This window comes from Giraffa tippelskirchi, chromosome 1 (genome assembly GCF_054371585.1).
Source record: "Giraffa tippelskirchi isolate mGirTip1 chromosome 1, T2T-mGirTip1v1.2.pri, whole genome shotgun sequence".
Taxonomy (NCBI): domain Eukaryota; kingdom Metazoa; phylum Chordata; class Mammalia; order Artiodactyla; family Giraffidae; genus Giraffa; species Giraffa tippelskirchi.
The window spans coordinates 102,293,906-102,321,543 of NC_137275.1; the positions used below are offsets into that span (position 1 = coordinate 102,293,906).

The 27,638-nt window shown below is 40.3% G+C and overlaps 1 protein-coding gene, 1 long non-coding RNA gene and 1 pseudogene across 19 annotated transcripts; 2 read left to right on the forward strand and 1 right to left on the reverse strand.

The window, feature by feature from the left end:
* Window positions 1–27,135, forward strand: LOC145505270 (N(6)-adenosine-methyltransferase non-catalytic subunit METTL14-like). 17 transcript variants are annotated; one of them, XR_014052932.1, is made up of 8 exons: window positions 1–222; window positions 4,255–4,343; window positions 4,992–5,079; window positions 6,356–6,436; window positions 6,785–6,872; window positions 16,333–16,523; window positions 19,095–21,991; window positions 23,890–24,349. XR_014052932.1 is itself a non-coding variant. In XM_081487013.1 (7 exons), the coding sequence occupies exons 1-6, from the start codon at window positions 157–159 to the stop codon at window positions 21,988–21,990; spliced, it is 537 nt and encodes a 178-aa protein (XP_081343139.1). In that variant the 5' UTR covers window positions 1–156; the 3' UTR covers window position 21,991; window positions 26,514–27,135. The 17 variants fall into 17 exon arrangements, 7 of the variants coding, with proteins under 7 accessions (XP_081343139.1, XP_081343145.1, XP_081343148.1 ...); XR_014052935.1 differs by having other exon boundaries at window positions 23,893–24,349; XR_014052939.1 differs by lacking the exons at window positions 19,095–21,991; window positions 23,890–24,349 and adding an exon at window positions 26,514–27,135.
* Window positions 20,544–25,420, reverse strand: LOC145505739 (uncharacterized). The gene is made up of 2 exons (XR_014053248.1): window positions 25,211–25,420; window positions 20,544–20,855 (listed from the first exon to the last, which is right to left on the reverse strand). It is a non-coding gene; the product is annotated as an uncharacterized LOC145505739 (long non-coding RNA).
* On the forward strand, window positions 22,324–23,241 carry LOC145505259 (tyrosine-protein kinase RYK pseudogene; annotated as a pseudogene). Its single transcript, XR_014052922.1, has one exon. The product of XR_014052922.1 is annotated as a tyrosine-protein kinase RYK pseudogene (transcript).
* Window positions 27,136–27,638: the final 503 nt, after the last annotated feature.

The window sequence follows — 27,638 nt, forward strand, 5'->3', positions numbered from 1 at the left end:
GGCCGCGCCGGAAAGGCCTCCTGAGGAGAGGGTATTGGGTACCCGCCTCCTGAAGCGGCTGGAAAATTTTGTGTTCCACAGATTCCGAAGAGAAATTGGGACAAGGATTCATCCGCTAATTGCCAATTTTCGAGGTAGTGGAAAACAAGTCGGGACATGGACAGCCGCTTGCAGGAGATCCGGGAGCGGCAGAAGTTACGTCGACAGCTTCTCGCGCAGCAGGTCCGCGGCCCAGGGAGGGGTCGCGAATACGCGTGCGCGGCGTTCCCCGTCCTTTTCGCCTCGCTTTTCCGCCTCCTCATCTGCCACGGGGCATCCCTTTCTGGTCTCGAGACTTTAATGCTGGGACCTGCCTACCCTCTGTGCCCCGAATCGTTCCCCTTTCATGTTGTGGTCTTTGTGGTGGTGCTAAACCGACCGCCACGCGTGGTCTTCAGCATCATTTATGGAATGCCCGCTAGGTGTCTGGCACAGTGCTCAGTGACGAGGATACAAAACTTGGGTGTTTGTGTATAAGTTATCGCGGTTCACGCGAGGAAAGGGGACTCGTTATCCCCTCAGTTTCTCTTCACTTTTTAAGTAGTCGTTTGTGTCTTGGTTTTCTCGTATCAGCGCCTGATTCATGAGATTGTGGCTTCATTGTGAAATAGGTTTACAGTGTTTTTTTCTGGGATAATATCTAAAGGCCTCATTGGAAGTAGCCTGAGTGTAAATTTTAGGTTCTGCATCATGGGTGTTGCAGTCGACTGTGCTGTGTACCGTATCCTCGTCATTACCCACAGCTAAACGTTTGAATTCTTTTATCAGTCACAACAAATCTCTGAAAGGGGTAGTATTATCTTCACATAATGAAACACAGGCGCCGGTGGTTAACTAACTTTTCCCCCGAGTCGTTAACCGCTAGGCCAGTAAGTTGAACCCAGGTTTGTCTGTCCAAAGCTTATCTTCACTGCTTCTTGTGTGTAAGTTGACACGTGCTGATTAGTAGAGTACACGTGCAGAAAATGCACATGCACATCTTTGCTTAAAGTCAGAGGCTGTGTTTTCCTTTCTACCCCTCGGGTCAGTAAAAGTGATGGGGGAAATGCTCATAAGCTTTAATGAGGAATCTTAATAGTTATTCAAAAATAGTAATTTTTTTCTGTTTTAAGTCTTGGCTTTAGTAAATGAAAATCAAAGATATAGCTTCTTTTATGACATGAAAAGATCTATGGTATAGCGTTTAAAATGTCGGTGTTTAGGGACTTCTCTGTTGGTCCAGTGGTTAGGACTCTGCGATTTCATGGCTGTGGCCTGGGTTCAATCCCTGGTTTGGGAACTCAGATCCCTTAAGTCCCGTGGTGTAAGCCAAAAAAAAAAAAAAATGGGTGTTTGGAATCAGATCTGTTTCTGTGCCTCTGACATTATGATTTTTTGACAAATCAGATATCTTTTTCAAGCCTTCTTTATCCCAATTGCTTTTATCATGTTATGTTTGAAAATATCCAGTGGCTCTTTATTACAACCAAGTAAGATTTTTACACTTAAGTTTTGAATTCAGACCTATATTTGACTCAAAATACATACATAAGGAATTATTTCTTGAATGTCTTACTATGTACCAGGAACTCTTGTAGATGTTGGTAACTCAGCTATGAATAATAGGTTATCCTACCATTAGAGAACTTACATAGTGTACAGCATTTACTAATGGCTACTGTTTATTAAGTCCCTTGTATGTGTCAAAGAACTTGACAAACTTTTACATATGTTATATTTTATCATACAAGTCAGATGCTATCTGGGTCTTATAGATGAAGAAAATAAAGCTCAAAGAATTTCCCTTACACGCTGAAGGTGACAAAACTTAAGTTTGCCAGCTTCAGTGTTAGGCGTCTCAGTGCTCTTTTCAATACACCTGGCTCCTTCTTGGTATAACTGGTTAGAAACCATTCCACCTGGGTGAGGATGGCCAATATCATCAATGGTAGACTTCCACTTTACCAGCAGCCTTTTTTTTTCACTTACTATGTGAACAAGACTGGTTGCTCTCCAGAAAGTTATTTGTGTAATATAATAGACTTTATAATTTTTAAGAAGTGTCCTTTCTTTCTGGTTTCTATCCTTTATGGCACAGCCGTGGTCAGAACTTTGTGATGAAACTTGGTCTGGAACTCCCTGGTTTAGGCTTTTCTCTCTCTGTGTGTCTGTTGTCCTGAATGTTGGGTCCACTACTGTACATCACTAACTCATAAATACAATTCCAGTTGGGTTAATCTTCTACCCTAACTCTGTTTCTTACCCAAAGTTAGTTTTTAATAAGTTTTTTAATAAGTTTTTGTTGATTCATGAACTTCAAAGTAGAGCACAACTCAACGTATATAATTTGCTTGATTTGCTTTTGGCTGCTGGATGAAGATATCAGGTGCAGTGTATAGGCACAAACTATGATTGTGGCCATTGATGCTGCCACCAGTAATTTACACCTGCTTTTTAGCTTGTAGCTTTGTTTTTAAAAATTAATATACTTCCAAAGGATACCAAATTGTCATAATTATTCAAATAATATATTTAGTGCTACCACAGTGGAAATGGCAACCCACTCCAGTATTCTTGCTTGGAAAATTCCATGGACAGAGTAGCCTGGTGGGCTGCAGTCAAGGGGGAATCACAAAGAATTGGACACAACTGAGCACGCACACACCCACCCACCCACGATGGAAAGTCTATTTAATTACTCCAGTCATTCCACAATTAAAAAAAAAAAAATGTTGGAACACAAGATGATTATGTATGTAAGCACAATTTGATCTAAAGCGTTTGTCTTATAAAACATCGTATTCTAATTTAGGCCTTGGCAAGAAATCTCATTGGTTTATTCACATATTTATTGAGCATCTATTATAAGTCAGACTTTATAATAGCTCCTGAACATATAGATATCAACAGGACAGAGTTCTTCCTCAGTGAGCTAACAATTCAATGCGGGGAGAAGTAGACAAAAGTAAACATAAAATAATTGAGGTGTACAAATATAAAATAATATAAATAGGGAATAAACAAAAGTAAAACAAAATTAGTTTGTATTTTTATCTGAATGAGAAAATGAGGAGGTAAGGGAAAAATGGAAGGAGACTACCTATTCTCTCTCTAGTGTTCATAGAAGAACTCTCTGAGAAAGTGACTTGTGTTTATCTGAGAACTGAAGGGAGTGGAGTCAGTCGCTTTCATGGGAAGAAGGTTAAAAAGCATTTCCCCTACAGGAAGTAGATGTGTTTTCTGACAAAACAGAGGAGGGATCAGGAAAATTTTATGGAAGAATTAAAATATCAGAACAGTTAATATATTAGAAGAGATTTATCAGTGGGGAAACTTTAGGGGAGTCATGGAATAGTCTAAAGAGGCAGTGGAAATTAATATAATTGTTTAATAAAAATTGTTTAATAATGACTGGGCGCTAGTATTGTATGCTTTCTCACCTTTTTTGAGCTCAAGGGGCTATTTAATGCAGACTTCCTCATGCTCTTATTGTGCTTAAAAATGTTAAGTGATTCCTCATGGCCTATAAATTGCTTTCTATACCTTTGGTTTGGTTTTTAATTTTTCTGTGAATTGATGCCACAGTTTGTAGCCAGACTTATCTCAACTAGTGATTTGTTTGCATTTGTATTTTGCAAAATTTCCCCAACTGCCAGCCATAATTTGCATAACTATTTTTCAGGTATTTGGAAAGTTTAGTATTGTGCTTGTAATCATTATATAAAGACTTGGTTTGAATAAAACCAAATAGGTATTTATTACAATATGGGATAAATAAGGTATAGCACATGAAGTATATGTACCATATAAAATAAATAAGGAATGGTACACAGATGGATGAAAAGTGTTTAACATAATGCCTATCAAACTATAAACACTGTTAGCTGCTTTTTTTTGTTACTATTACTACTACGTGTTTTATTATTTACTTTAAAAGAAGATTGGCTCAAGTTAATTGTTTTGATATACTGATATAACTATAAGTTATACTGATATAACTTAAAGCATAAAATACTTTTCAGCTGTCCAAATCATTCTTAAATAACGTGGTTTTGTTTCAAGGTACTTCTGTTTTTCCTGCAAGGTCAATAGTCCGTTTGCTTGCTATGGTAGTTAGGGATAGTTCTTTCTTTCTTTTTTTTTTTTTTAATATTTGATGTATTAAATGCTGCTACAGATGGCTAGAAAGGATATTCAGCGCATTGTGTTCTAATTTTGATTTTTGCCTTTTCTCAGTTGGGAGCTGAAAGTGCCGACAGCATTGGTGCTGTGTTAAATAGCAAAGATGAGCAGAGAGAAATTGCTGAAACAAGAGAAACTTGCAGGTCAGTAGAATAATTGCTTTTTATAAGCGATATGTTAATATTTGCAAAAGGATCATTGCTTTAATAAACAATAATCTTAGGTATCAAGTATGTTGTTATGATAAGCATCAGCATACCAATTTGGAAAACATTGATTTTTATTGTCTATGAGTTATGAAATGCTTATTTTCTTAATATAAGTTCTCATTTATGAACTAGTTAGAAAATGGAATGTTAGACTGAGAATTAGCTTATGTACCATATATAATTTTATTTTAAAAATCCTTATTTAAAAAAAAGTACTTTACCCTAAAAGTGATACTCATTTGATAGTTCATAAAGCATTTAGAATTTTTCAGTATTGTAGTTACCAATTAGAACATCAATTTCACTCAAGACAGATTAGAATGGTATGTAATGTAGAAATTTCTCTTTGCCATACATACCTTATAAAAACTTATTTTCTCATTTGGTTGATTTCTCAAAAATAAAGTACAAAGTTATTAATCAGGTTGTGATACTTTTAAAATTTATAAACCAAGTGAATGGATACTGTTTAGTCAGGAAAAATTTGTCTTGTTCTGTCTTTTTAAAACTGTTCTTTAATATTAATGGATGCATGTATACATCTTATGTATTTGTGAGTGATATTTCAGTTTTAATTTTCAGGGCTTCCTATGATACCTCTGTTCCAAACGCAAAACGTAAGTATCAGGATGAAGGAGAGACAGATGAAGACAAGATGGAAGAATACAAGGCGAGTAGAGAATGGGGCAATGTTTTGGGCAAGAGAAAAATAAGTCCTTACAATCTGTAGAGTCTTATTTAGGAAAACAAATTTGACAAAAGTTGAATTTTAACAAAACACTAAATAACGTCAGTAGCATATATGTCACCACTTATATCAATTTACATCAGGTGATGTATGTAAAGCACTAAGCGTAATGCCTAGTAAGCTCTAGGCAACAACATTCTTAAATAAGAGCAAGGAGGTAGATGTACCAGTAACGTTGGATAATTGGATCAATTTTCAGGAGGCTACACTGTCTTTTGTGAGTTGTATTATTCCATCTTAACAATATAGGGTAGTGCAATTAAAATATTTTGAGAATCCATGGGCTAGATGACAGTGTAGAAGCATTTTTAACAGAGGCCCAAGCAAAAAAACCCAACTTCTGAACTTGTAGTTGCATTATTTAGGTGAAAAAAAAGTAAAGGGCAAAAAACCTATCTCCATTTTTTCGAATTAATTGTTATACAGCTGTATTTAACAAATGAGAATAAATAGTTTGAGTAAATCTCTAAGTATAATTACCTAATTTCATAAAAACTATGTTGTGTGTTGGGCTTCCCTGGTGGCTTAGTGGTAAAGAATGTGCCTGCCAGTGCAGGAGACATAAGAGATGTGGGTTCAATCCCTGGGTTTGAAAGATCCCCTGGAGGGGAAAATGGCAACCCACTCCAGTATTCTTGCCTAGGAAATCCCACTGACAGAGAGGCCTGGCAGGCTACAGTCCATGCGGTCGCAAAGAGTTGGACCCATCTTTGTGAAACAAAAATATTGTGTGTTGGTTGCATTTGATGTATTCTAATATATAACTTAAATATTTGTGATTATGTTAGATTAAAGCATATACACTTCCTAATATTTTAACATTTTTGACCTATAAAATAGCGATTTCTTTTGGTTTGCTCTAGTAGAAGTAAAATTGCCCCATTGGTGGGCCTGTCTTTCATGATTTAAGCTAAATTCTAATAATTTAAAGTATTATATCTAAGGTAAATATAGATAACTTAGTCAACAGAATTAGTAGTTATAGACAGTTATTATTGAGAATGAAAAGGAAATTTTTATTATAAACATAGCTAGTTACAGGTAATGATAAAGCAAAGACTTCAATGTTTGACTTTAATGGTAATTTGAAAAATTTACGTCTTAGGGAAATAAAATATTTATGAGTCTTAATACTTACGATATAATACATAAGATTCCTCTTAAACATAAAATATCTACTTAATCTTCCTTTTTTAAGGATGAATTAGAAATGCAACAGGAGGAAGAGAATTTGCCATATGAAGAAGAGATTTATAAAGATTCTAGTACTTTTCTTAAGGTAAATAATTTTCAAATCTTTTAACTTTTCATGTTTCAGCCCTTTGCCTGAAAAGATTTTAAATACTTATTTATGTTCAAGATTTTTTTTCAGTTATTGAGGGATCATTTTTATTGTAAAATAAAATATCATTTAAAATTATTCATGAAATGCTCTTCTGATGCTTGGCTATTAATGTCTGTAGATAACTGAATTGTAAACTATCATTTTAGTAGTGATGTTTTTTATTTTTTAAATCTATCAGTTAGCTTATATTTTGCTTGGCCTCATAATAAAAAATAAAGCTCCGAGTTAATGTATCTGTCATCAGAGTGAAAGCTATTAATTTAATTTTGACTTTTTCTTTAGGGAACACAGAGTTTAAATCCCCATAATGATTACTGCCAACATTTTGTAGACACTGGACATAGACCCCAGAATTTCATCAGGGATGTAGGTATGTCTGATTTGTTGGGAATATGCGATTGCCGGCTGTTGGTTACATGCATGTAATTTATCCATTTTGTGGTTTATTTCTAACAAAATTACTTTTTCCTGGCATGGCTTTAATTCATAGTACTTCTTGTACACTGTCTTTTTCCATCAAGCAGTGTTGCTTTTTTCCTTTTTCCTTCCTTTCCTTCATTTTGTTTCTGTGATTATCCCTCATTTTTATTTTGCCTTTATTTATTCCTTCTTTGATGCTCTTCCTTTCTTTAGGTAAATCTGATTTTTTGACCTATGTCATTTTCCTTTCCTCTAAGAATTTTTTTTTTTAACGTTTCTTGCAAGATAGGCCTACTAGCAACAAATTCCCTCAGTTTTTGTTTCTCTGAGAAAGTCTTTATTTCTCCTTTACTTTTGAAAGATTAATTTTGTAAAGTACAGAATTCTGGATTGGTGTTTTCTTTCTTTCAATACTTTAAATATTGTACTTCACTCTCTTTTTGCTTGCTTTTTTCTGAGAAGTTGGATATAATTCTTAACTTTGTTCCACAGTAGGTTTTTTTTTTTTTCCTGGTTTCTTTCAGGACTTTTATTTTCTATAGCTTGAAAATGATATGTGTAGGTATAGTTGAGTTTTTCCCTTTTTTGATATGTATCCTGTTTGGTACTCTCTGAGCTTCCTATATTTGGGGTTTGATGTCTGACATTAATTTGTGAAATTTTTAGTCATTATTTGTTTATTTTTGACTTCCTCAGATCTTAGTTGTGGCATGTGAGCTCACTGTTGTGGCTTAGTAGTTGTGGTACATGGACTTAGTTGTCATGCCGCATGTGGGGTCTTAGTTCCCCAATCAGGTATCGAACCGCCATCCCCTGCATTGCAAGGTGGATTCTTAATGCCTGGACCACCAGAGAAGTCCCCCCAGTTATTATTGATTCAGATATTTCTTCTGTTCCTCTGGTTTTTCTCTTCGTCTGATATTTCCATTACACCTTTTGTAGTTATCTTATGTTCCTTGGATAGTCTGACTTTTTTCCCCCCAGTTTTTGTTCTATTTACTTTTCAGTTTTTGAGATTTCTGTTGAGATATCCTCAAGCTCAGATTCTTTCCTCAGCTGTGTTCGGTCTACCAGTATGCTCCTCAGAGGCAGTATCCCTGCATTTTTAAAACAGCTTGATTAAGATAATTCATGTACTATACAATTCACCCATTTAAAGAATATAATTTTTTAAAGTGTCTACAGGTTTGTGCAACCATCACCACCATCTAATTTTAGACCTTTTTTTAAAATTGAGGTATAGTTGACTTACAATCTTATATAAGTTTTAGGTGTACAAATAGTGGTTCACAATTTTTAAAGTTTATACTTTATTTATAGCTAATATAAAATATTGGCTATATTCTCTTTGCTGAACATTATGCTTGTAACTTATTCATTACATATATAGAAATTTGTATTTTATAATCCCTGCCCCCATTTTGCTCTCCCTCTTCTATCCCCACTGGTAACCACTAATTTGTTTTCTGAGTCTGTTTCTTTTTGTTATATTCACTAGGTTGCTCCTTATTTTTTAGATTTCACATATGAGTGATAATATATGGTATTTGTCTTTCTGACTTATTTCACTAAGCATAATATCCTCCATGTTGTTGCAAATAGTGAAAGATACAATCACTTTTTATGGCTGAGGAGTACTCCATTGTATATGTGTATGTACCACATCTTTATCCTTTCACATGTTGATGGGCGCTTAGGTTGCCTCCATATCTTGGCTATTGTAAATAATGCTTCTGAGAACATCGGTGCCTGTGTCTTTTTGAATTAGTGTTTTTGTTTTTTTCATATACATACCCAGGAGTGGAATTTCTGTATTCATATAGTTACTTCTATTTTTAGTTTTTTGGAAAAACAGTATGATAGTTCCCTACTGTTTTCCACAGTTGCTACATACATTCCTACCAACAATATTACACATCCTTAGAACATTTTTATCTCCCCTAAAGAAACTCAGTACTCAAAAAAAAAAAAAAAAAAAGAAACTCAGTACTCAATCATTAGCAGTCAGTTTCCATTCCTTCTCACACAGTTGCCGGCCCCCCCCCCCAACCAGGCTTAAATAACCATTCATTGACTCATTATCAGTTTGCCTATTCTAGACATTTCATATAATTGGACTCATACAATGTGATTTTGTGACTGGGCTTTTTTCACGTAACATAGTGTTTTCAGTGGCCATTGATGTTAGCAGCGTGTAGAAGTATTTCCATTGTAAGTATATACCACATTTTGTTTATTCATTTGAATTGTTTCCACTTTCTGACTTGACAACTCTCCTGCTGTGAATATTCATGTAGAGTTTTTGTGTGAATGCATGCTCTCATTTCTCTTGGGTGTATACCTGGGAGAGAATTACTGGGTCATGTGATAGTTCTACATTTAACTTTTTGAGGAACTGCAAATCTGTTTTTCAGAGCAGCTGTACTGTATATATTTTTACTAACAATATGTGAGGGTTCCAACAATATTTCAGGTATCATTGACACTTTCTATTATCTGTCTTTATAGTTATAGCTATACTAGTGAATATGAAGTAGTATTTCATGTGGTTTTGATCTGCATTTCCCTAGTGACTAACGATATTAAAAATCTTTTCCTATGCTTATTTTTCCATTTAAATACCTATTTTGGAGAAATGTCTAAAAGCTTTTTTTTTAGGTATTTGACTTTTTATTATTTTATTGTAAGAGTTCTTTATATATTCTCAGTGTATGTATTCTCTTTATATATTCTCCTTTATCAGATGTATGATTTGCAAATATTTTCTCCCATTCTATGGGTTGTCTTTTCGCTTTTTTGATGGCACCCTTTGCCACACAAAAATTTTATTTTGATGTAATCCAATATACTTTTTCTTTTTTTGCTTGTAAGCAACATGTGGAAACTGATTTTAATGTTTTCATGGTCACAATTTAGATGTAGCACAAAAAGTTATAATAAGGGTGAGATAAGCCAATTACAGAATGACAAAAATGCACGCACTTAAAGAGGTACTTAAAATATCAGTAGTACATATATAAATACATACACTTTTATGAGCTACCTAAAATAGTGATTCTCACAGAAGAAGAGAATACAGCAGTGGTTGTCAGAGGCTGGAGAGAGAGGAAAATGAGAAGTTGTTGTGCAGTTGGCATAAAGTTTCAGTTATGCAAGATAAATTAATTCTGTAGATCTTGATGATCAGTCGCTCAGTTATGTCTGACTCTGTGACTCCATGGACCACAGCGTGCAAGGCTTCCCTGTCCTTCACTGTCTCCTGGAATTTGCTCAAACTCATGTCCATTGACTTGGTACTGCCATCCAACTGTCTCAACCTCTGCCACCCCTTTCTCCTCCTGCCGTCAGTTTTCCCAGCATCACTTTTCCAGTGAGTCAGCTCTTTGCATCAGGTGGCCAGAGACAAGCCTGTTGGCTTTGTCTCCCGTTTGCCTCTGGTGACATTTATGCAGCTGGCTCTCCCGGGTCAGGTGTCTGGTGAACCCCGAGGAGCTGTCCTCCATGTGGTGGAATGCTGTCCACATCATAGCCCCAGCTTCTGAGGGGGCTTGGAGATGCCTCACTGTGTGTGTTCAGACTTACTTTTTTCCCTATTAACCTGCATCTGACTCTGAGAACTGCTGTAGATGGGGGCAGCTGGAGGTGCAGTAAAGTGAACACAAGGGAGGCCGGGCTGGGGAGCCTCCGGGGAACGAAACCTCACAGATTGCAGAGATAACGTCCTTGTCTGTCCTCCCAGAAAGCACAGACGCATGTCTTGGCTGGCTGTCTGACCGATTTGTTCGTCTTCCATCTCTTCCCTCCCAAGCATCCACAAGCTGCAGGAGAATGTGTTTCAAGAACACCAGACCCTCAAGGAGAAAGAGCTGAAAACAGGACCCGAAGCCTCGCACGGCTACGGAGGGAAGTTCGGCATGGAGCAAGACAGGATGGACGAGTGCCGCCCCACATGGTGTCAGGGTCCTGGGATACTTGACCTCGCCGTGGTCAGCAGGGTTGTTACTCAGCCCTCCCCCTCCGTTGAAAAGTTGGGAGTCCACTTGTTGAGGACGAGATTTGCCAGAAGTAACCCTCTCTCAATTGACCTTAGCCAAGAAGGGCTGCGGTTTCTGAAGCTCTCTTCAGATTTTGAGTTGCTGGGGAGGGAGGTGTGTTGGAAAGCCTGGAGCTGGAGATCAGGTCCTACCATAGGCCAGCTGTGTGACCAGGACAGAGGCCCGCAGGCGGCCAGACTGCCGGCATGGTCGTCACCTGTGGTTCAGGCTGCAGCCTTAGTGGTTCCCATCTGCAGCCCAGAGCTGAGTTTCAGCACCTGGTTTCATGTCAAGGCTGGAAAGTCAGCCACCTGGCGTGCTGCTGTCCTTTCCACACTTGGTGACCTTCAGAGAGGACCCTGGCCACCGGCGTCAAACTGTGGCCCACCAGGCTGAGGACAGGCAGGTCTAAGTAGGTGGGACTGAAGCTGTTAACAGTGCAGCATCCTTTGCTAGTACTCGGAGAGGGGCTGGATCAGCTGGGGGCTGTGTCCGCCCTGCAGAGAAGGCAGTAGACTGGAGCAGGTGTGCTGCATCTGCAGTGAAATGGGTGTGCATTTCCCAGGCTGGGTAACTTGAGATGTCTGCCTTTACTCTGTGCTGAGGTATCAGCTGGGGTCGGGTTCCTCTGTAATTCCACCCCGTCCCCCTTGTGCCCGGATCGGACTCAGCCAGCAATGACAGGGCTTGTCGCACTCGTGAGCCAGCACCTGCTTGAGAGAGGGGTGCCTCCCACGACCAGTGTCATCCCTGCTTCCCGCAGTGCTCTGCCTGGTGCTGACTGTCTGATAAGAAATAGAGTCTAGTCAGTGTAAGACCAAGGCCAGTCTGGGGGAGAAAGCTGTTTTGATCAGAAAGTTGGGAGAATCGCTAAGCTTTCACTCTGGCCCTATTTTTGGAACAGTTCTCTCTGACTTCTTAGTGCTGAAGAGTCTATGGCTATTATTGGGCTTCCCAGGTGGTGCTAGTGGTAAAGAACCTGCCTGCCAATGCAGGAGGTGCCAGAGACTGAGGTTCGATCCCTGGGTCAGGAAGATCCCCTGGAGGAGGAAAGAGCAAACCACTCCAGTATTCTTGCCTGGAAAATCCCATGAATAGAGGAACCTAGCAAGCTGTGGTCCATAGGGTCACAAAGAGTCGGAACGATGAAGTGACTTAGCACACACCCACTCATGACTGTTATTTCTGATTATTGAAGTCCTTGATAAAGGCAGCCAGAGTGGTGGGTGGGGCAGATGGAAGCAGGGGTTAGTTCACTCAAGAACAAGCCAGAAACATCAACTCCCTCTTAGTGTCTTTTTCTCTAATCCACTTCTTTCCTCTTTCAGGCTATTTACATTTAATATATTTAAAACCTAACCAAGGAGGTAGCTGAGAAGTATAAATCAATAGAACAGAATAGATGGCTATAAAATGGACCCCAAACTTGTATGTTTCCTTAATTTTTAACCAATGTGTTAAAATGATTCAGTGAGGTAAGCAAATTAATTTCAACTAACGGTGATGGAACTTCCCTGGTGGTACAGTGGATGAGAATCTGCCTGCCAATGCAGGGGACACCAGTTCAATCCCTGGTGCAGGAAGATTCCACATGCCCCAGGGCAACTAAGCCCATGCGCCACAGCTACTGAGCCCAAGCTCTAAAGCCCACAAGCCACAGCTACTGAACCTTGAGTGCTGCAACTACTGAAGCCTGTGTGCCTAGAGCCTGTGCTCTGCAACAAGAGAAATCACTGCAATGAGAAGCCCATGCATCACAACAGAGTAACCCCCACTTACCACAACTGAAGAAAGCCCAGGCAGTGAAAAAGAGCCAGTGCAACCAAAAATAAATAAGTGAACAAATGGTGATAAAACAATGGCTATCAACACAGGGACAAAGGCATAAGAACCCCTATACTATATCATACTCAAAAATCAATTTGCAATAAATCATTACCCACTCCTGAAGACTAAACCAGTGAAGGTTCTTGAGAAAAGCCTAAGAGACTATATTTGTAACTTGACATTGGCTAAGTATTCTTAACAGAAAAATTGGTAATTAAGTTTGTCATGGTCTGTTTTAAAAAATACATATTATCATAACATTTATTGTGTTAACCGTTTGTAAGTGTACAGTTCAGTACTACTGGGCTTCCCTGGTGGCTCAGACAGTAAAGAATTTACCTGCAATGCAGGAAACTGCGGTTAGAGCTCTGGGTTGGGAAGATCCGCTGGAGAAGGAAATGGAAAGCCACTCCAGTATTCTTGCCTGGAGAATCCCATGGACAGAGGAGCCTGGCGGGCTGCAGTGCATGGGTTCACAAAGAGTCAGACATGACTGATCGACTAACACCTTCACTTTACTTTTCAATACTATTAAGTATACCCACATATCCTCATCCAGCATTTTTTCACCTTGCAAAACTGAAACAACTTCCCATTTCCCCTCCCTGCAATCCCTGACAATCACCATTCTATTTTTTGCTTCTGTGAATTTGGCTACTGTGGTTACTTCATATAAGTGGAATCAAATGGTAGTTGTATTTCTGTGACTGGCTTATTTTACTCAACACAATGTCCTCAAGGTTCATCCATATTATAGTATGTGCCAGAACTTCCTTCCTTTTTAAAGCTGAGTAATAGTCCACTGTATGGGTAAACCACATTGTGTTCATTCCTTTATCCCTTGATGGACACTTGGATTGCTTCTACCTCTTACTGTGAATAAGGCTTTCATGAACATGGGTGTGTAAATATTTCTTTGAGACTCTGCTGTTAGTTCCTTTGTATATATACTCAGAAATGGACTTGCTGGATCATATGGTAATTCTATTTTTTTTTTTTTTTTTTGAGGAACTGCCATACTTTTACCATAGAGGCGGCACCATTTTATATTTTCACCAACAATGCATAAGCATTCCAGTTTCTCCACATCTTCACCAGCACTTGTTTTTTAGTTTTTCATAGTAGCCAACCTAACTGGTGTGAGGTGATATCTCACTGCAGTGTTGATTCGAATTTCCCTTACGATTCATGATGTTTCCCTAACTATCCATGAATCTTTCATAGCCATTTTAATCATAGTTGTCAAAAGCTGGAAATAGACCAAGCATCTATCCACAGACACTAGATAAACAATGTGATGGAATTGGAATATATTTATTCAAGGAAATACCATTTATCAATAAAAGGGAAGAAATACTAATACATAAAACAGCACAGACAAATCTCCACGTGGTGAGTGAAAGAGGGCTTGCACAGATGGACTTATTTAAAATTCTGTTGTTGACAAAACCAATCCATGATGAAAAAATAATTGCCTCTAGGAGTGGTTTTCCAGAGTAGAATCTGGGAATGGACACAAAGGAATATTCTGTGGTAATGCTCATATTTTGTGATCTAGAGAGGATTTGTGTTGGCTTCCCTGGTGGCTTAGCTGTAAAGAATCGCCCTGAAATGCAGGAGATGAAGGTTTGATCCCTGGGTGGGGAAGATCCCCCTGAAGTAGGAAATGGCAACCCACTCCAGTATTCTTGCTGGGAAAATTCCATGGACAGAGGAGCCTCACGGGCTACAGGCCATAAGGTTGCAGAAGAATTGGGACACAACTCAGTGACTGAGCATGCACAGAGGATTTGGGTTACACAAATGTATATATTTATTACGATTTATTGAATAGTGTACTTAAGAATCATGCATTTCACTGTTTCTTAATTATATCATTTAAGAACTGTAAACTAATATTGAATTCAAGTGACTTTCCATAATACATCCTTCAAATCCAAATATTAATATCAACACATTCCTATCTAATCCTCAAACACCATACAGTTTTTTGAGGTGACATCGTGTCAGGCACCCCTTTAAACCAGAAGTTCATTACTTAATGTGTGATCCTGTGTCCTGAGATTTTTTTTTTAAGAATATGCAAATATATAATGTGCTGCGATTCATGGGGTCGCAAAGAGTCGGTCACGTCTGAGCAACTGAACTGAACTGAAATATATAACCAATAAAGGTTAAAATGTAAAAATGAGAGACAGAATACATACATATGTTCAAATAGTTTTTTAGTAAGATTAAATATTAATGATGTTATCTCTAGTTGAGGGAATCTGCATTCTTATTTACAAAATAAGAAAATTTTTTATTGCCCAATTTTCTAGAATAAATATCCTTTATTTTACAACAGGAGAAAAGAACACGGGAGATTGTCAGTTCAGTTCAGTTGCCCAGTCGTGTCCGACTCTGCAACCCCATGAACCACAGCACGTCAGGCCTCCCTGTCCATCACCAACTCACTGAGTCCACCCAAACCCATGTCCATCAAGTGGGTGATGCCATCCAGCCATCTCATCCTCTGTCGTCCCCTTCTCCTCCTGCCCTCAATCTTTCCCAGCTAGGTGTATGTTAATTGATAAGTCCCAAAAAGCCAAAGGACAAACAGCATATAATTGTTGGTGTCTTCCTATTAAATTGACTCTTTTATCATTATGTAATTACCTTCTTTGTCTGTTTTGACCATTTTCAACTGAAATTCTATTTTGTGTGATGTAAGTATAGTCAGTCCTCTCTTTTGGTTATAATTCATATAGAATATTTTTTCCATTCCTTTACTTTCCTCTATTTCAGCTTAAGTCTAAAGTGGGTCGTTGGAGATAACATAATAGTTGATTTTATTTCTTTGATTCATTCTTCCTCTATGTCTTTTTATTGGTGAGTTTAATCCATTTGCTTTTGAAATAATTACTGATCCAAGTAGTGGCTTAATACAGCCATGTTGTTGATTTCTTTCTGTTTTGTGGTTCTTTGGTTCTTTTCCTTTCTTACTGTCTTCCTTTGTGGTTTGGTGAATTTTTTTGTGGTGGTAGGCTTTGATTGCTTTCTCTTTATCTTTTTGGATCTGCTCTTTTTTTCATTGTGACTATCATGAGACTTCCATCAGTATTAGTGGAGGAGACTTCTAAGATTTTCTTTTGCCCTTATAAATAATCTTAGTGTAACTGGAAACTAAAATTTGGATGAGGAACTAAGAAGACAGCATACAGGGGTCTCCAAAGCATATCCAGGTGAAAAAAAAAAAAATTCAGTGTGTTTCCAATTAGCTCTGTTCCTTTTTCAGCCTCATACCGTTATTTTAGGGTCTGTGAAGTCCCAAGTATAAAGGGAATGGCACTAATGTTTGAGTGACTTCTGCTTTTTAATTTTGTAGGGGAGTATTTTAGGATGGCCCTGTACTACTTGTGTGTGTGTTTGTGTGTGCACGTATGTATATCTTTGTGTGTGCGTGTCTGTGTTCCTAATTTGACCCTTCCAAAAGTACCAGTAGGATGTTTGTTTAGGATGAAAACGCATAGAAATTCTCTTAAATATAAAATCTTTTCTAAATCAAAGGATCTGCTCTGTGGCCAAAGTTGTTCCCAAAGGTAGCCTAGAAGAAAAAAATTTAAGTTGCTGCAAGGTAGCAAAAATGAAGCTCTGGGCCCTCCACAAAAATAAGATGCCTTCAATCAAGGACTCACTAATCTCTAATCCTGGATGGATGATAATGAGACTGGAAGTCGCAGCATGAGAAAGATAATGAGGTAAAAAAGAATTGGGATTTTGACAACCCCATGAAAGCTGGCAACTGCCAGTAAGAATATTAGGCTCATGTGTTCCTTGTCTCAGGTCCCCTACCTCACAGTTGGTCCCTTCTAGACTCATACCCAACAAATATGTAAATGTCAGGTAGAAAACCAGAGAGAATGCTAATTTCTAAAACCATACCCTAAGGATATAAAATCAAGGTGGAGAGAGAATCTCGTGGTTTTACGGTCTGATGGTCTGATGGTCTAGAGTAATTTGTCTACAAAGATGCCTCCCTGGTAAAGACCACAGAGTCACATGTCTGTGAGGTCAGTTTGTGGAGAAGGCAGTGGCAACCCACTCCAGTATTCTTGCCTGGAGAATCCCAGGGATGGGGGAGCCTGGTGGGCTGCCGTCTATGGGGTCACACAGAGTTGGACACGACTGAAGCGACTTAGCAGCAGCAGCAGCATGAGGTCACTTTGAACCATTGGCTTATAAAACTGTATTAACCTGCTCAGGCTATCATAACAAAATATCACAGACTGGATGACTTTAATAACAAATTATTTCTCATAGTTCTGAAGGCTGAGAAAGTCAGGAACAAGGTTCTAGAAGATTAATTTCCTGGTGAGGGTTCTCTTTCTGACTGCTAAAGTTACACCTGTAAGAGTGTTGGCTCAAATGGGAAATTCCCTGGGAGAGGGAATTTGGCAGCTGTATTTTCTGATAATGACATTCAAATAAGAGTTCTTTCTGCATCTGCTATGATGAATATTTTCCATTTAAAGTAATCATTTTGCCACCCTTATGGACTGTTGGCCCCTTCACCTCTTTCTTCCTCATACTTATAGGCATGTCTCATTTTCTCTAAAGGGATAAGGACCTCAGTTACAATGTTGGTGAGGTTTTTTACACATCATTAAGCAATTCTCTGACATCAACTGAGTGTCCTACCTTTAACTCAATTTTTAAAAGAGATAAGACTGAGTGACTTACCCCTACCCCTACCCAAAGATACCGTCAGATTCCACAGGCTAGTGGCTCAGGCCTACGTGACTGCCTTCTGCTTCAGACAATTCCAGATGACCAGTTTACTATAAAAGGCAGTAACTCAGGAAAAAATTGGAAGAGTTGCACTGGGCAAGATAAGTGGGAAGGTGCACTGCACTTCTGTGCTCTCCCAGCGCCCCACTTTTCCACCACCTCCAGGTGTTCATGAGCCCAGAAGCTCTCTGAACCTTCCTTTTCTGTTTTTTTTTTTTTTTTTTGAGGCTTCATAACTTAGGAATGATTGATTAAACTATTGGCCATCCATGATTAAACTCAGTCTATAATCCTGCCCTCCTAGAGGGGGAAGATGGGGTGGAACTGAAAATTCCCAACTCTCCTGGCAACCAGTTTCCCTCCTCAGGTGGTCTAGGAGTTTTTCCAAAAGTCATTTTTTTTTCTGCCTTTGTTTTCTTATATTTATTTATTTTTGGTGGTACCACATGGCATGTGGGATCTTAGTTCCCTGACTGAGGACTGAACCCTCACCTCCTGCATTGGAGGAGTGGAATCATAACCACTGGACTACCAGGGAAGTCCCTACAAGTCACCTGCATGGCTCTCATGACTAAGGAAATTCATCACTTAGGGTTTTAAGGAGCTCTGTGCCAGAAACTGGGATGAAGCTCAAACACAGATTTCTTAATATAAAGCACAGTATCACACTCTCCTAGCTGAATCACTGCAAGAAAGCCTTTCTTTTTCTTTTTTAGCTTTAAAAATATTTATTTGTTTATTTTGCCTATGCTGGGTATTAGTTGCTACAGGCAGGCTTTCTCTAGTGGCAGTGAGTGGGGGCTGTTCTCTAGCTGTGGCGTGTGGGCATCCACTAGGCTTCTCTTGTTGTGGAGCACAGGCTCTAGGGCTCTCCAGGAAGGTCTTTTCTCTTGACAGTTGTCCCTCTTCTTCACTTACTCTGATGATCCTGTTGGAGCTCTGAAATCTGCCCAGGTCAAGTCACTTCCCAGGAGTTCAAACCCTCCCCATGCCTCCAAGAGAATGTTCAGGCAATGTCTTGTCAGGTGGTATTTGCTTCATTTCCCTGGGTCACCAAACTTTCTCATACCAATGACCATTTTACTCTATCCCACTAGTCTAAACAATTAACCAAAGGAAATCATCATAGATTATAAAAACATTTATGTACAAAAATGTTTCTTGAAGCGTTATGTAAAATATCAAGCACATTGCAAGAATCCCTATAGAATTCCGGTTGAGCAAATGACAGTTTACCCATAGAATGTAATCTCAGAGAGTTATTAACATAATGTTGTAGCAAGATAATTAATGATACAAAGCATAATCAAAATACGGCAGGAGGAATACATGAGATGATGAAAATATTTTGTGGTTTTGAGAAGTCTAAAATTTTGGGATCCTTCTCTCTTCAAATGGTTCCAGCTGAGCATAAGCTAAAATTGTAACTTGCCTATCATGAATAGGATACAACAGAAGTGGCAGTATATGACTGCAAGGACTAAGTCATAAAAGGCATTGTGGCTTCCTCCTTCCTCTCTCTCTTGGATCACTCTCTCCAGGGAGGCCAGCTGCCCTGACATGAAGATATTCAAGCAAGCCTTTGGACAAGCGCCTGCAGGAAATGACTGAGTCCTCCTGCCAAGAGCCAACAAGCAATGGAGGTTTCTTCAGTAGCCCTGTGATGAGCCATCTGGGCATAGACCCTCCAGCCCCAGTCAGTCTTTCAGCTGACTACAGTCCAATGACTACTTGACCACAACCCACGAGACACTGAGCCAGAACCACCCAGTTAAGTCATTCCCAATCCACAAAAGCAATTAGATTATGAATGCTTGTATTTTTGAGCTTCAACATTTTCAGGAGATGTCTAGGCAGCAATAGCTAACTATTACAGTGACCATGATGCAACAAGGACCCAGATACCATCAAGTCACCCAATCTCACTCTTTCCCTCTCACCTCTGTCCCTCCCTCCTATCCATTCATCTGTGTCTAAAAAAATCCATAGGGACTTCCCTAATGGTGCAGTGGGTAAGAATTCTCCTGCCACTGCAGGCGACACAGGTTTGATCTATGGTCTGTGAAGATTTCACATACCTCAGGGTAGCTAAGCCTACATTCACAGTTACTGAGCCTGTGCTCTAGAGCCCACAAACAACAACTACCAAGCCGATGTGCTGCACCTACTGAAGCCTTTGTACCTAGAGCCTGTGCTCTGCAACAAGAGAAACCATCACTCATGCATCACAATGAAGAGTAGCCCCTGCTCATCACAACTAGAGAAAGCCCATGCAAAGCAACCAAGACCCAGTGCAGCCAAAAATAAAGAAAGAAAAAAATTTTTAAATGCACTAATACGCTGAGAGTGCTATATCTAGATGATGGAAAAACAGTGAGGTTTTTATATATATGTATCATTTTAATCTTCTGCAGCAAATATATCTAACAAAACATGATAAATATTATTTTAAAATATACAATGTTTGACCCTGTTTATAAGAGAGGCCTTTTTAATATGATACAATTTAATGTAATTATTTCTCCCAACAAACCAAATGCTTGTAAGCAAGCATTACCTTGAACAATGCTAATTTTTTTTAGACATGAACCAATCTTTTTTTTTTAAAAAAAAAATTTCACTTATTTATTTATTTTTGGCTGCACTGGATCTTATTGCTATGCTCAGGCTTTCTCTAATTGCAATGCATGGGCTTCTCATTGATGTGGACTCTCTTGTTTTGGAGCATGGGCTGCAGGGCATGTGGGCTTCAGTAGTTGTGGCACACAGGCTTAGTTGCCCCATGGCATATGGGATATCCCTGAATCAAGGATGGAACCTGTGTCCCCTGCATTGGCAGGTGGATGCTTAACCACAGGCCCAACATCGAAGTCCTAAAAACAAATTTTTTTTTTTGAAAGGGGAATTCCAGCCAGTTTCTACATTTACAGTAATCACAGTGATTCAACAGTAACCGAGTGAATTTATTCAATGGTCGCATACACTGAGCATTCAATATACATGACTTTAATGCTCATTTGTTGTTGTTCAGTCACTCAGTTGTGTCTGACTCTGTGACCCCATGCACCACAGCATGCCAGGCTTCCCTATCCTTCACTATCTCCCAGAGTCTGCTCAAACTCATGTCCACTGAGTCGGTGATGCCATCCAACCATCTCCTTCTCTGTCACTCCCTTCTCCTCTTGCCCTCAATCTTTCCCAGCATCAGGGTCTTTTCCAGTGAGTCAGCTCGTCCCATCAGTTGGCCAAAATCCTTGTCATCCAAAGGACTCTCATGAGTCTTCTCCAGCACCTCAAATGATCTAGAAAAATAATTAGTATGAAATTATTGCCATTTTAACCACCTCCTGAACGTGCCTTGCTTTATTTTAAAGAAAACTAATTGCTAGATTTCCTGCTTTTGCTTAGAAGAAGGTAAGAGTTACATAAGCATCCATCTTGAGCAGGCTGACCAAGAAATGCATCCTGGCCTAGGTCTCTAGCTAGGAACTGGGGTTTGTGCAGTGGGGTGAGAAGGTAGAGCTCTTCAGAGCCTTTGTGTGATTGTGGCTTTAAAGGGTAGTCACAGGTCTAGAGCAAGCTTGACTTTCGGCCAAAGCACCTCATGTTATTTTCAACTATTATAAAAGGAGATGAAAGGGAATAAGATTTTTTAAAAGCAGGATGGTTGTGTAGAGTCTTTGAGCAAAGCAAAAAGGTTTTTTGACTTATTTATTTTTTTCCTCCTCCTATTTATAGCCAGATCAAATTCTTGAGAAATCTAGGTAAGGGGCCGAAGTTGAGGTTAATTTGTGTTAAATCCAGGAGAATTGGAGGAAGCCAGGAAGATGGAAGAAGAAGTGGATGGGGCTGCAATCAATAAAATTGGCACCCTTCTGCATCACACCCCTTTGAAGTTTGTCTTCAGTCAGTCCCTCCCGCTAGCCCCATGAGGACAGGAGAGTGACTCAGCTCTGCCCACTGAGTACAGGGGTGGTTGGCCCAGGTGATCTGCCCTGTGTTAAGAAATTGGGTCTGCAGCCTAGCACACAGGGCATCAGACCCATCCATTCTGCGTGTTTTGGCAAAAATGGCTGAGGATCACAGTCCAACAAATACCAAAGCTGCTTCTGATTCCAGACTCACTCCCGAGTGCATTTTCTTCTAGAGTGTGATCAGGCTCCCTCCTGAGTGCACTTTGTCTCAGATTGCATAATAAGCATTGTTTTGTTTAAAGCATTGTTTTGCATTGTCGCTTCTGAACTATGTTGATGATATCTTATCTGACATAGCAATGGGGTTTGGTTTTTTGTTTTTATTTTCACTCAAGCAGAGTTCTGTCTTCAAAGAAGACAGAAGAATGACCTGAGAAGTGTCACTCTTTTGGAGGCCAAAGCTAAGGTGAAGGATATTGCAATATCCAGGGAGAGGAGAACTCTAAAAGATGAACTTCAGTAAGGTAATTTTGAGCATATTTTCCATGGGATTTTAGTAGATGAAAAAGATCCAAATATGGAGAAGGAGATGGCAACCCACTCCAGTATTCTTGCCTGGGAAATCTCATGGACAGAGGAGCCTGGTGGCCTACAGTCGATGGCATCACAAGGAGTCAGACACAGCTTAGCAACTGAACAACAACACACAATCAGGCAGATTGTGATTTGGGGAAACACTGCTTGATGGAAATGTAGAATAAAATGGAGAGTGAAGTGACCTAGCAATATGGAGCATAGAGTTTTGGAAAAAATTAAAAGTGTATAAAATAATAGTTGCAAACATTCAAACAATAAAGTCTGTGGCTAAAGGAAAAAAAGAAAAAGATCCAAATAAAGAAAACCAAGTATTTGTAAAAACAGTTAAAGATCAAGCTCCTGAAATTCAGGTGACAATGATGCTCACTGAGAGTTGTAAGCTACGAGGTCTTCATCATGGAAATCTTCTTCCTATCACCAGGGTGTGTATAGAAGGAGAAAATCCCACGGGGCTATTGCCTTACATGAATTGGGGGAATCTTAGATTGTTTTTACGGCAGCGCCAATTAGTAGAGGCCCGTAATCCACAGGCAGTTTCTCAACAAGACTTGGTTCACATGACTGTTCAGATTGCCTGGGGAATGAGCTATCTGGCCAGAAGGGAAGTCATCCACCAAGATGGGGCTGCTAGGAACTGTATCACTGAGGAAACACTTCAAGTTAAGATCACAGACTGCCGTCTCCAGAGACTTGTTCCCCATGAACTATCATTGCCTAGGGGACAACGGAAATAGGCGGGTTCGGTGGACAGCCCTTGGAAGTCTGGTTAATAATGAGTTCTCCAGTGCCAGTGACCTGTGGGCCTTCAGAGTGATGCTGTGGGAGCTAGCTCTTGACTCGGCCAAACGCCCTACATGGACATGGACCCCTTTGACATGGCTGCGGGCCCTAAAAGGTGGTTCCCGCATTGTCCTGAGGAAATGTTTGCTGTGATGGCTTGTTGCTGGCCCTTCGATCCGGAGGAGAGATCCCAGTTCTAGCACCTAGTCACGTATAGCCGCCTCTGCCACGTCCTAATGATTACAGATGAGTTGCTAATTGCACTCCATGTTCAGCTATATATCTTGAAAGAAAAAGATCAAAGAATTTATGCACCTGCCTTAAAACCACCACAGGTAAATATTATTAATGATCTTGTTTATTCCTCTTAACATTTTTAAACACTTTTTTAAAAACATTTTTTCATTTCATTAATTATTTTGCTACAATGTTACTTTTGATAACTCCCTAACATATTGTATGGGTCTAACACCAGTAACTTAACCAGAATCCCATTGGGAACATTTTAATTATTTTGAAGTTTTTGACATTTGAATAATACTACAAAAACATTTTGGCACATAAATGTCTATATGTGTGTTAGTCACTCAGTCGTGTCCGACTCTTTGCAACCCATGAACTGTAGCTTGCCAGGCTCCTCTGTCCATGGGATTCTCCAGACAAGAATATTGGAATGGGTTGCCATTCCCTTTTCCAGGGGATCTTCTCAACCCAGGGATTGAACCCAGGTCTCCTGCATTGCAGGCAGATTCCTCACCATCTGAGCCACCGGGGAAGCCCAAATGTCTCTATAATCCATGATTATTTAACAAGGCTAATAGGTAGACTAAAATGGTCATTAGTGTAGAAATGATTTCAGCAACTCAGAGAATGGAGCGAAAGCTAAGCACTTAATAAGACGTTGTCTGGACACTCTCCAGGGAGGGAGGGGTGGAAATCCTGGGAAGTGGTTTGAATCAAGAAGATTCCAGACTCCTATGGGATTGTAGTATAAATGGAAGACAGAGACGGCTGTCAAAGCAAGAGACCTTTTGCTGTGATTCAGCAGGGAGAGCGTGAGGTGTGCCCAAGGAGACAGAAAAGACAAACCAAAGGAAGAGTTGAGAAGTCAAGTGCTGAGACATGGTAAAACCTGAGTCTGAGGAGTCAAGAAAAACAGGCAAAGATGACTCAGGACCCAGGAAAGGGATGGGTGAAAAGTCACTTCATGTTTTTGTGGAAATCTATTTCAAAGACTGAGTTTTGTATTTTCTATTTGTCCAGCTCAAAATATTTAGGGATGTCAAAAAATCTTTAAAAGTTTATATGTATTTAATGAAATTCCATAGAGTAAATGTTTAACATCCAGGCAGAGAGACTGTGTGCACCCTGCTTATCTTTACTACTGGGGACAAATTTCTGGCCTTTCATCCTATTTTTTCAGTTTATAAAATGGACATGACATTTTCCAGATTTGCTTAAAGTTTAAGTTTTTGGAGTAAAGATTGTGGGCAACTTTGCTTAAAGGCTGTTTGAATGGTTAATAGGACTTCCCAGGTGGTGCTAGTGGTAAAGAACCCTGCCTGTCAATGCAGGAGACCTAAGAGATGCTGGTTTGATCTCTGGGTCAAGAAGATCTCTGGAAGAGAGCATGGCAGCCCACTCCAGTATTCTTGCCTGGCAAATCCCATGAACAGAGAAGCCTGGTGGGCTAAGGTCCATAAGGTTGCAAAGAGTTAGACATGACTGAAGCGACTTAGCATGCAGCAAGCGCAAATGGTTGACACGCCTTAGAAGGGAGAGGTTGGCTACTGCCCTGTAGGAACTAGAGGTTGTCCCCTGCCCATCAGGGCCATGTGCTCACATTCTAGGCTTCTTTCCTTCAAAAGAGACTTTGTTTCTATTCCAGAAGAAAATACAGGATCTTTCTTACTGAGGAGAGCAGGAGTAGATGTGTCAGCCATCTGTTTAAGCTCTGAGTTTCATAACCTGGAATTTATGCATAAACCCCCCTGCACACACAGGTACATGTGCCTCTACTCTCTCCCCCCATGGGGAACCAGGGATAAGTTTACTCGGCAACGAGACAGTCTGATCCTTGATCCAGAGATCTCGCAGTGGGATGGTGTGTGTACTGTTGGCTAGCATGTATGTTTGTATACATACATATACACTTGTATACTGATATATACATGCTACCCAGGTATACGTGCACACTCATAAAGACTCACATAAATAACTGTGGCAAGGTAACTCATTAACTCGCAAGTAGGATCTCAGACCTGTCAGAGTTTCAGACAAAAGACTGAGATATGGATCAACAGAAGCAGTGGGATGTCTCAAGATCAGGGTAAAAGGATGGTGACTTCCCCCCTCAGGTCGCTCACTTGCTCTGATGAAACAAGCTGCCATGTTTTGTGCAGCCCTGTGGAGAGGCCCGGGCTTCCCTGGTGGCATTGGGCTAAAGAACCCGCTTGCCATTGCTGGAGACCTAAGAGATGCCAGTTCAATGCCTGAGTCGGAAAGATCCCCTGGAGGAAGGCATGGCAACCCACTCCAGTATTCTTGCCTGGAGAATTCCACAGACATAGGAGCCTGGTAGGCTACAGTCCATGGGGTTACAAAGAGTCTGACATGACTGGGTGACTAAACAATAACGAGAAGCCCACATCACAAGGACAAAGGATAGCCTCCTGCCAACTGCCCCCAAGAACTGAATCCAGCCCCCACCTCATGTGTAAGCTTGGAAACAAGTCCTTTGAAGGGACCACAGCCCCAATCTGGTGAGACTCTATCAGAGAACCAAACTACACTGAACCATTAGAAATGGTGATGTAATAAAGGATGTGACAAACCTAGACACTGTATTAGAAAACAGAGACATCACTTTGCTGACAAAGATCCGTCTGGTCAACGCTATAGTATTTCCAGTAGTCATGTACGGATGTGAAGTTCAGTTCAGTTCAGTCACTCAGTCGTGTCCGACTCTTTGCAACCCCATGAATCTCAGCACGCCAGGCCTCCCTGTCCATCACCAACTCCAGGAGTTTACCCAAACCCACGTCCATCGAGTCAGTGATGCCATCCAACCTCTCATCCTCTGTCGTCCCCTTTTTCTCCTGCCCCCAATCCTTCCCAGCATTAGGGTCTTTTCCAATGAGCCAACTCTTCGCATGAGGTGGCCAAAGTATTGGAGTTTCAGCTTCAACATCAGTCCTTCCAATGAACAACCAGGACTGATCTCCTTCAGGATGGACTGGTTGTATCTTCTTGCAGTCCAAGGGACTCTCAAGAGTCTTCTCCAACACCACAGTTCAAAAGCATCAATTCTTCAGCACTCAGCTTTCTTTACCGTCCAACTCTCACATCCATACATGACCACTGGAAAAACCATAGCCTTGATTAGACGGACCTTTGTTGGCAGAGTAATGTCTCTGCTTTTAAATATGCTATCTAGGTTGGTCATAACCTTCCTTCCAAGGAGTAAGCGTCTTTTAATTTCATGGCTGCAGTCACCATCAGCGGTGATTTTGGAGCCCAAAAAAATAAAGTCTGACACTGTTTCCACTGTTTCCTCATCTATTTCCCATGAAGTGATGGGACGAAATCTTAGACGGGACCATGATCTTAGTTTTCTGAATGTTGAGTTTTAAGCCAACTTTTTTACTCTCCTCTTTCACTTTCATCAAGAGGCTCTTTGAAAATAGGACCATAAAGAAGGCTGAGCACCGAAGAACTGATGCTTTTTAACCGTGGTGTTGGAGAAGTCTCATGAGAGTCCCTTGGACAGCAAGGAGATCAAACCAGTCAATCTTGAAGGAAATCAACCCTGAATATTCATTGGAAGGACTGATACTGAAGCTGAAGCTCCAATACTTTGGCCACCTGATGGGACGAGCCGACTGACTTGAAAAGACTCTGATGCTGGGAAAGATTGAAGGCATGGAAAGAAGTGGTCGACAGAGGATGAGATGGTTGGATGGCATCACCGACTCAGTGGACATGAGTTAGAGCAAACTCTGCGAGATGATGAAGGACAGGGAAGTCTGGCATGCTTCAGTCCATGGGGTCACAAAGAGTCGGACATGACTGAGTGACTGAACAACAAGAATAAGGCTGTAGTTTTAAAACACTAAGTTTTAGGGGAGTTTCCACTAATACATGCTCTTACCTATCCTGCAAAACTGCTCAGATGCATCCCATATGTGTCTTTATCCTGTAAGCCACCAGGGAAGCTCAAGCCTATTGATTATGTAATATTGCCCCTAACATCCTCAGCTTCTCATAAAGCGTTAACAGACACGAAAACAAATGGAGGCCCAGTCAGTCTTATCCATTCAAGGACAACTTAGATGATTTGATATAGGGGTCTCACACAGGCAACACTGCTTTTCAAGAATTTATTTTAAAGTAATTATAAATTCACCTCTTTCTCCTGATTTGTGATCTAAAATACTTTTCTTCCCAATCTTGATGTAATATGTAATCGTTCACAGGCAGGAGTGGGGGCAGTCAAGGGGGTGTACAGCTCTGCACTAGCACCTTTGCTCTGGGGAAGGGGACAGGGGTGGGACCACGGGGCTCCCCCAGGAAACCTAGGTGGGTGGGGGATCTACCCTAAGGCCCCAAGGTCCAGGGGAAGGCAATTGGGTCTCCATGAGGTTGCAGGGCTGAGCCACCAGACCCACTGTGATGAGAATGCAGAAAGGACAGCAGGGACAGAAGAGGAATGTGGCCCCGGAGTGGCAGGAGGCTCACAAGTGAGGGGCCACAGAAGAACCCCAGCAAGCAGGGCCCCACCAACCCTTCCCAACA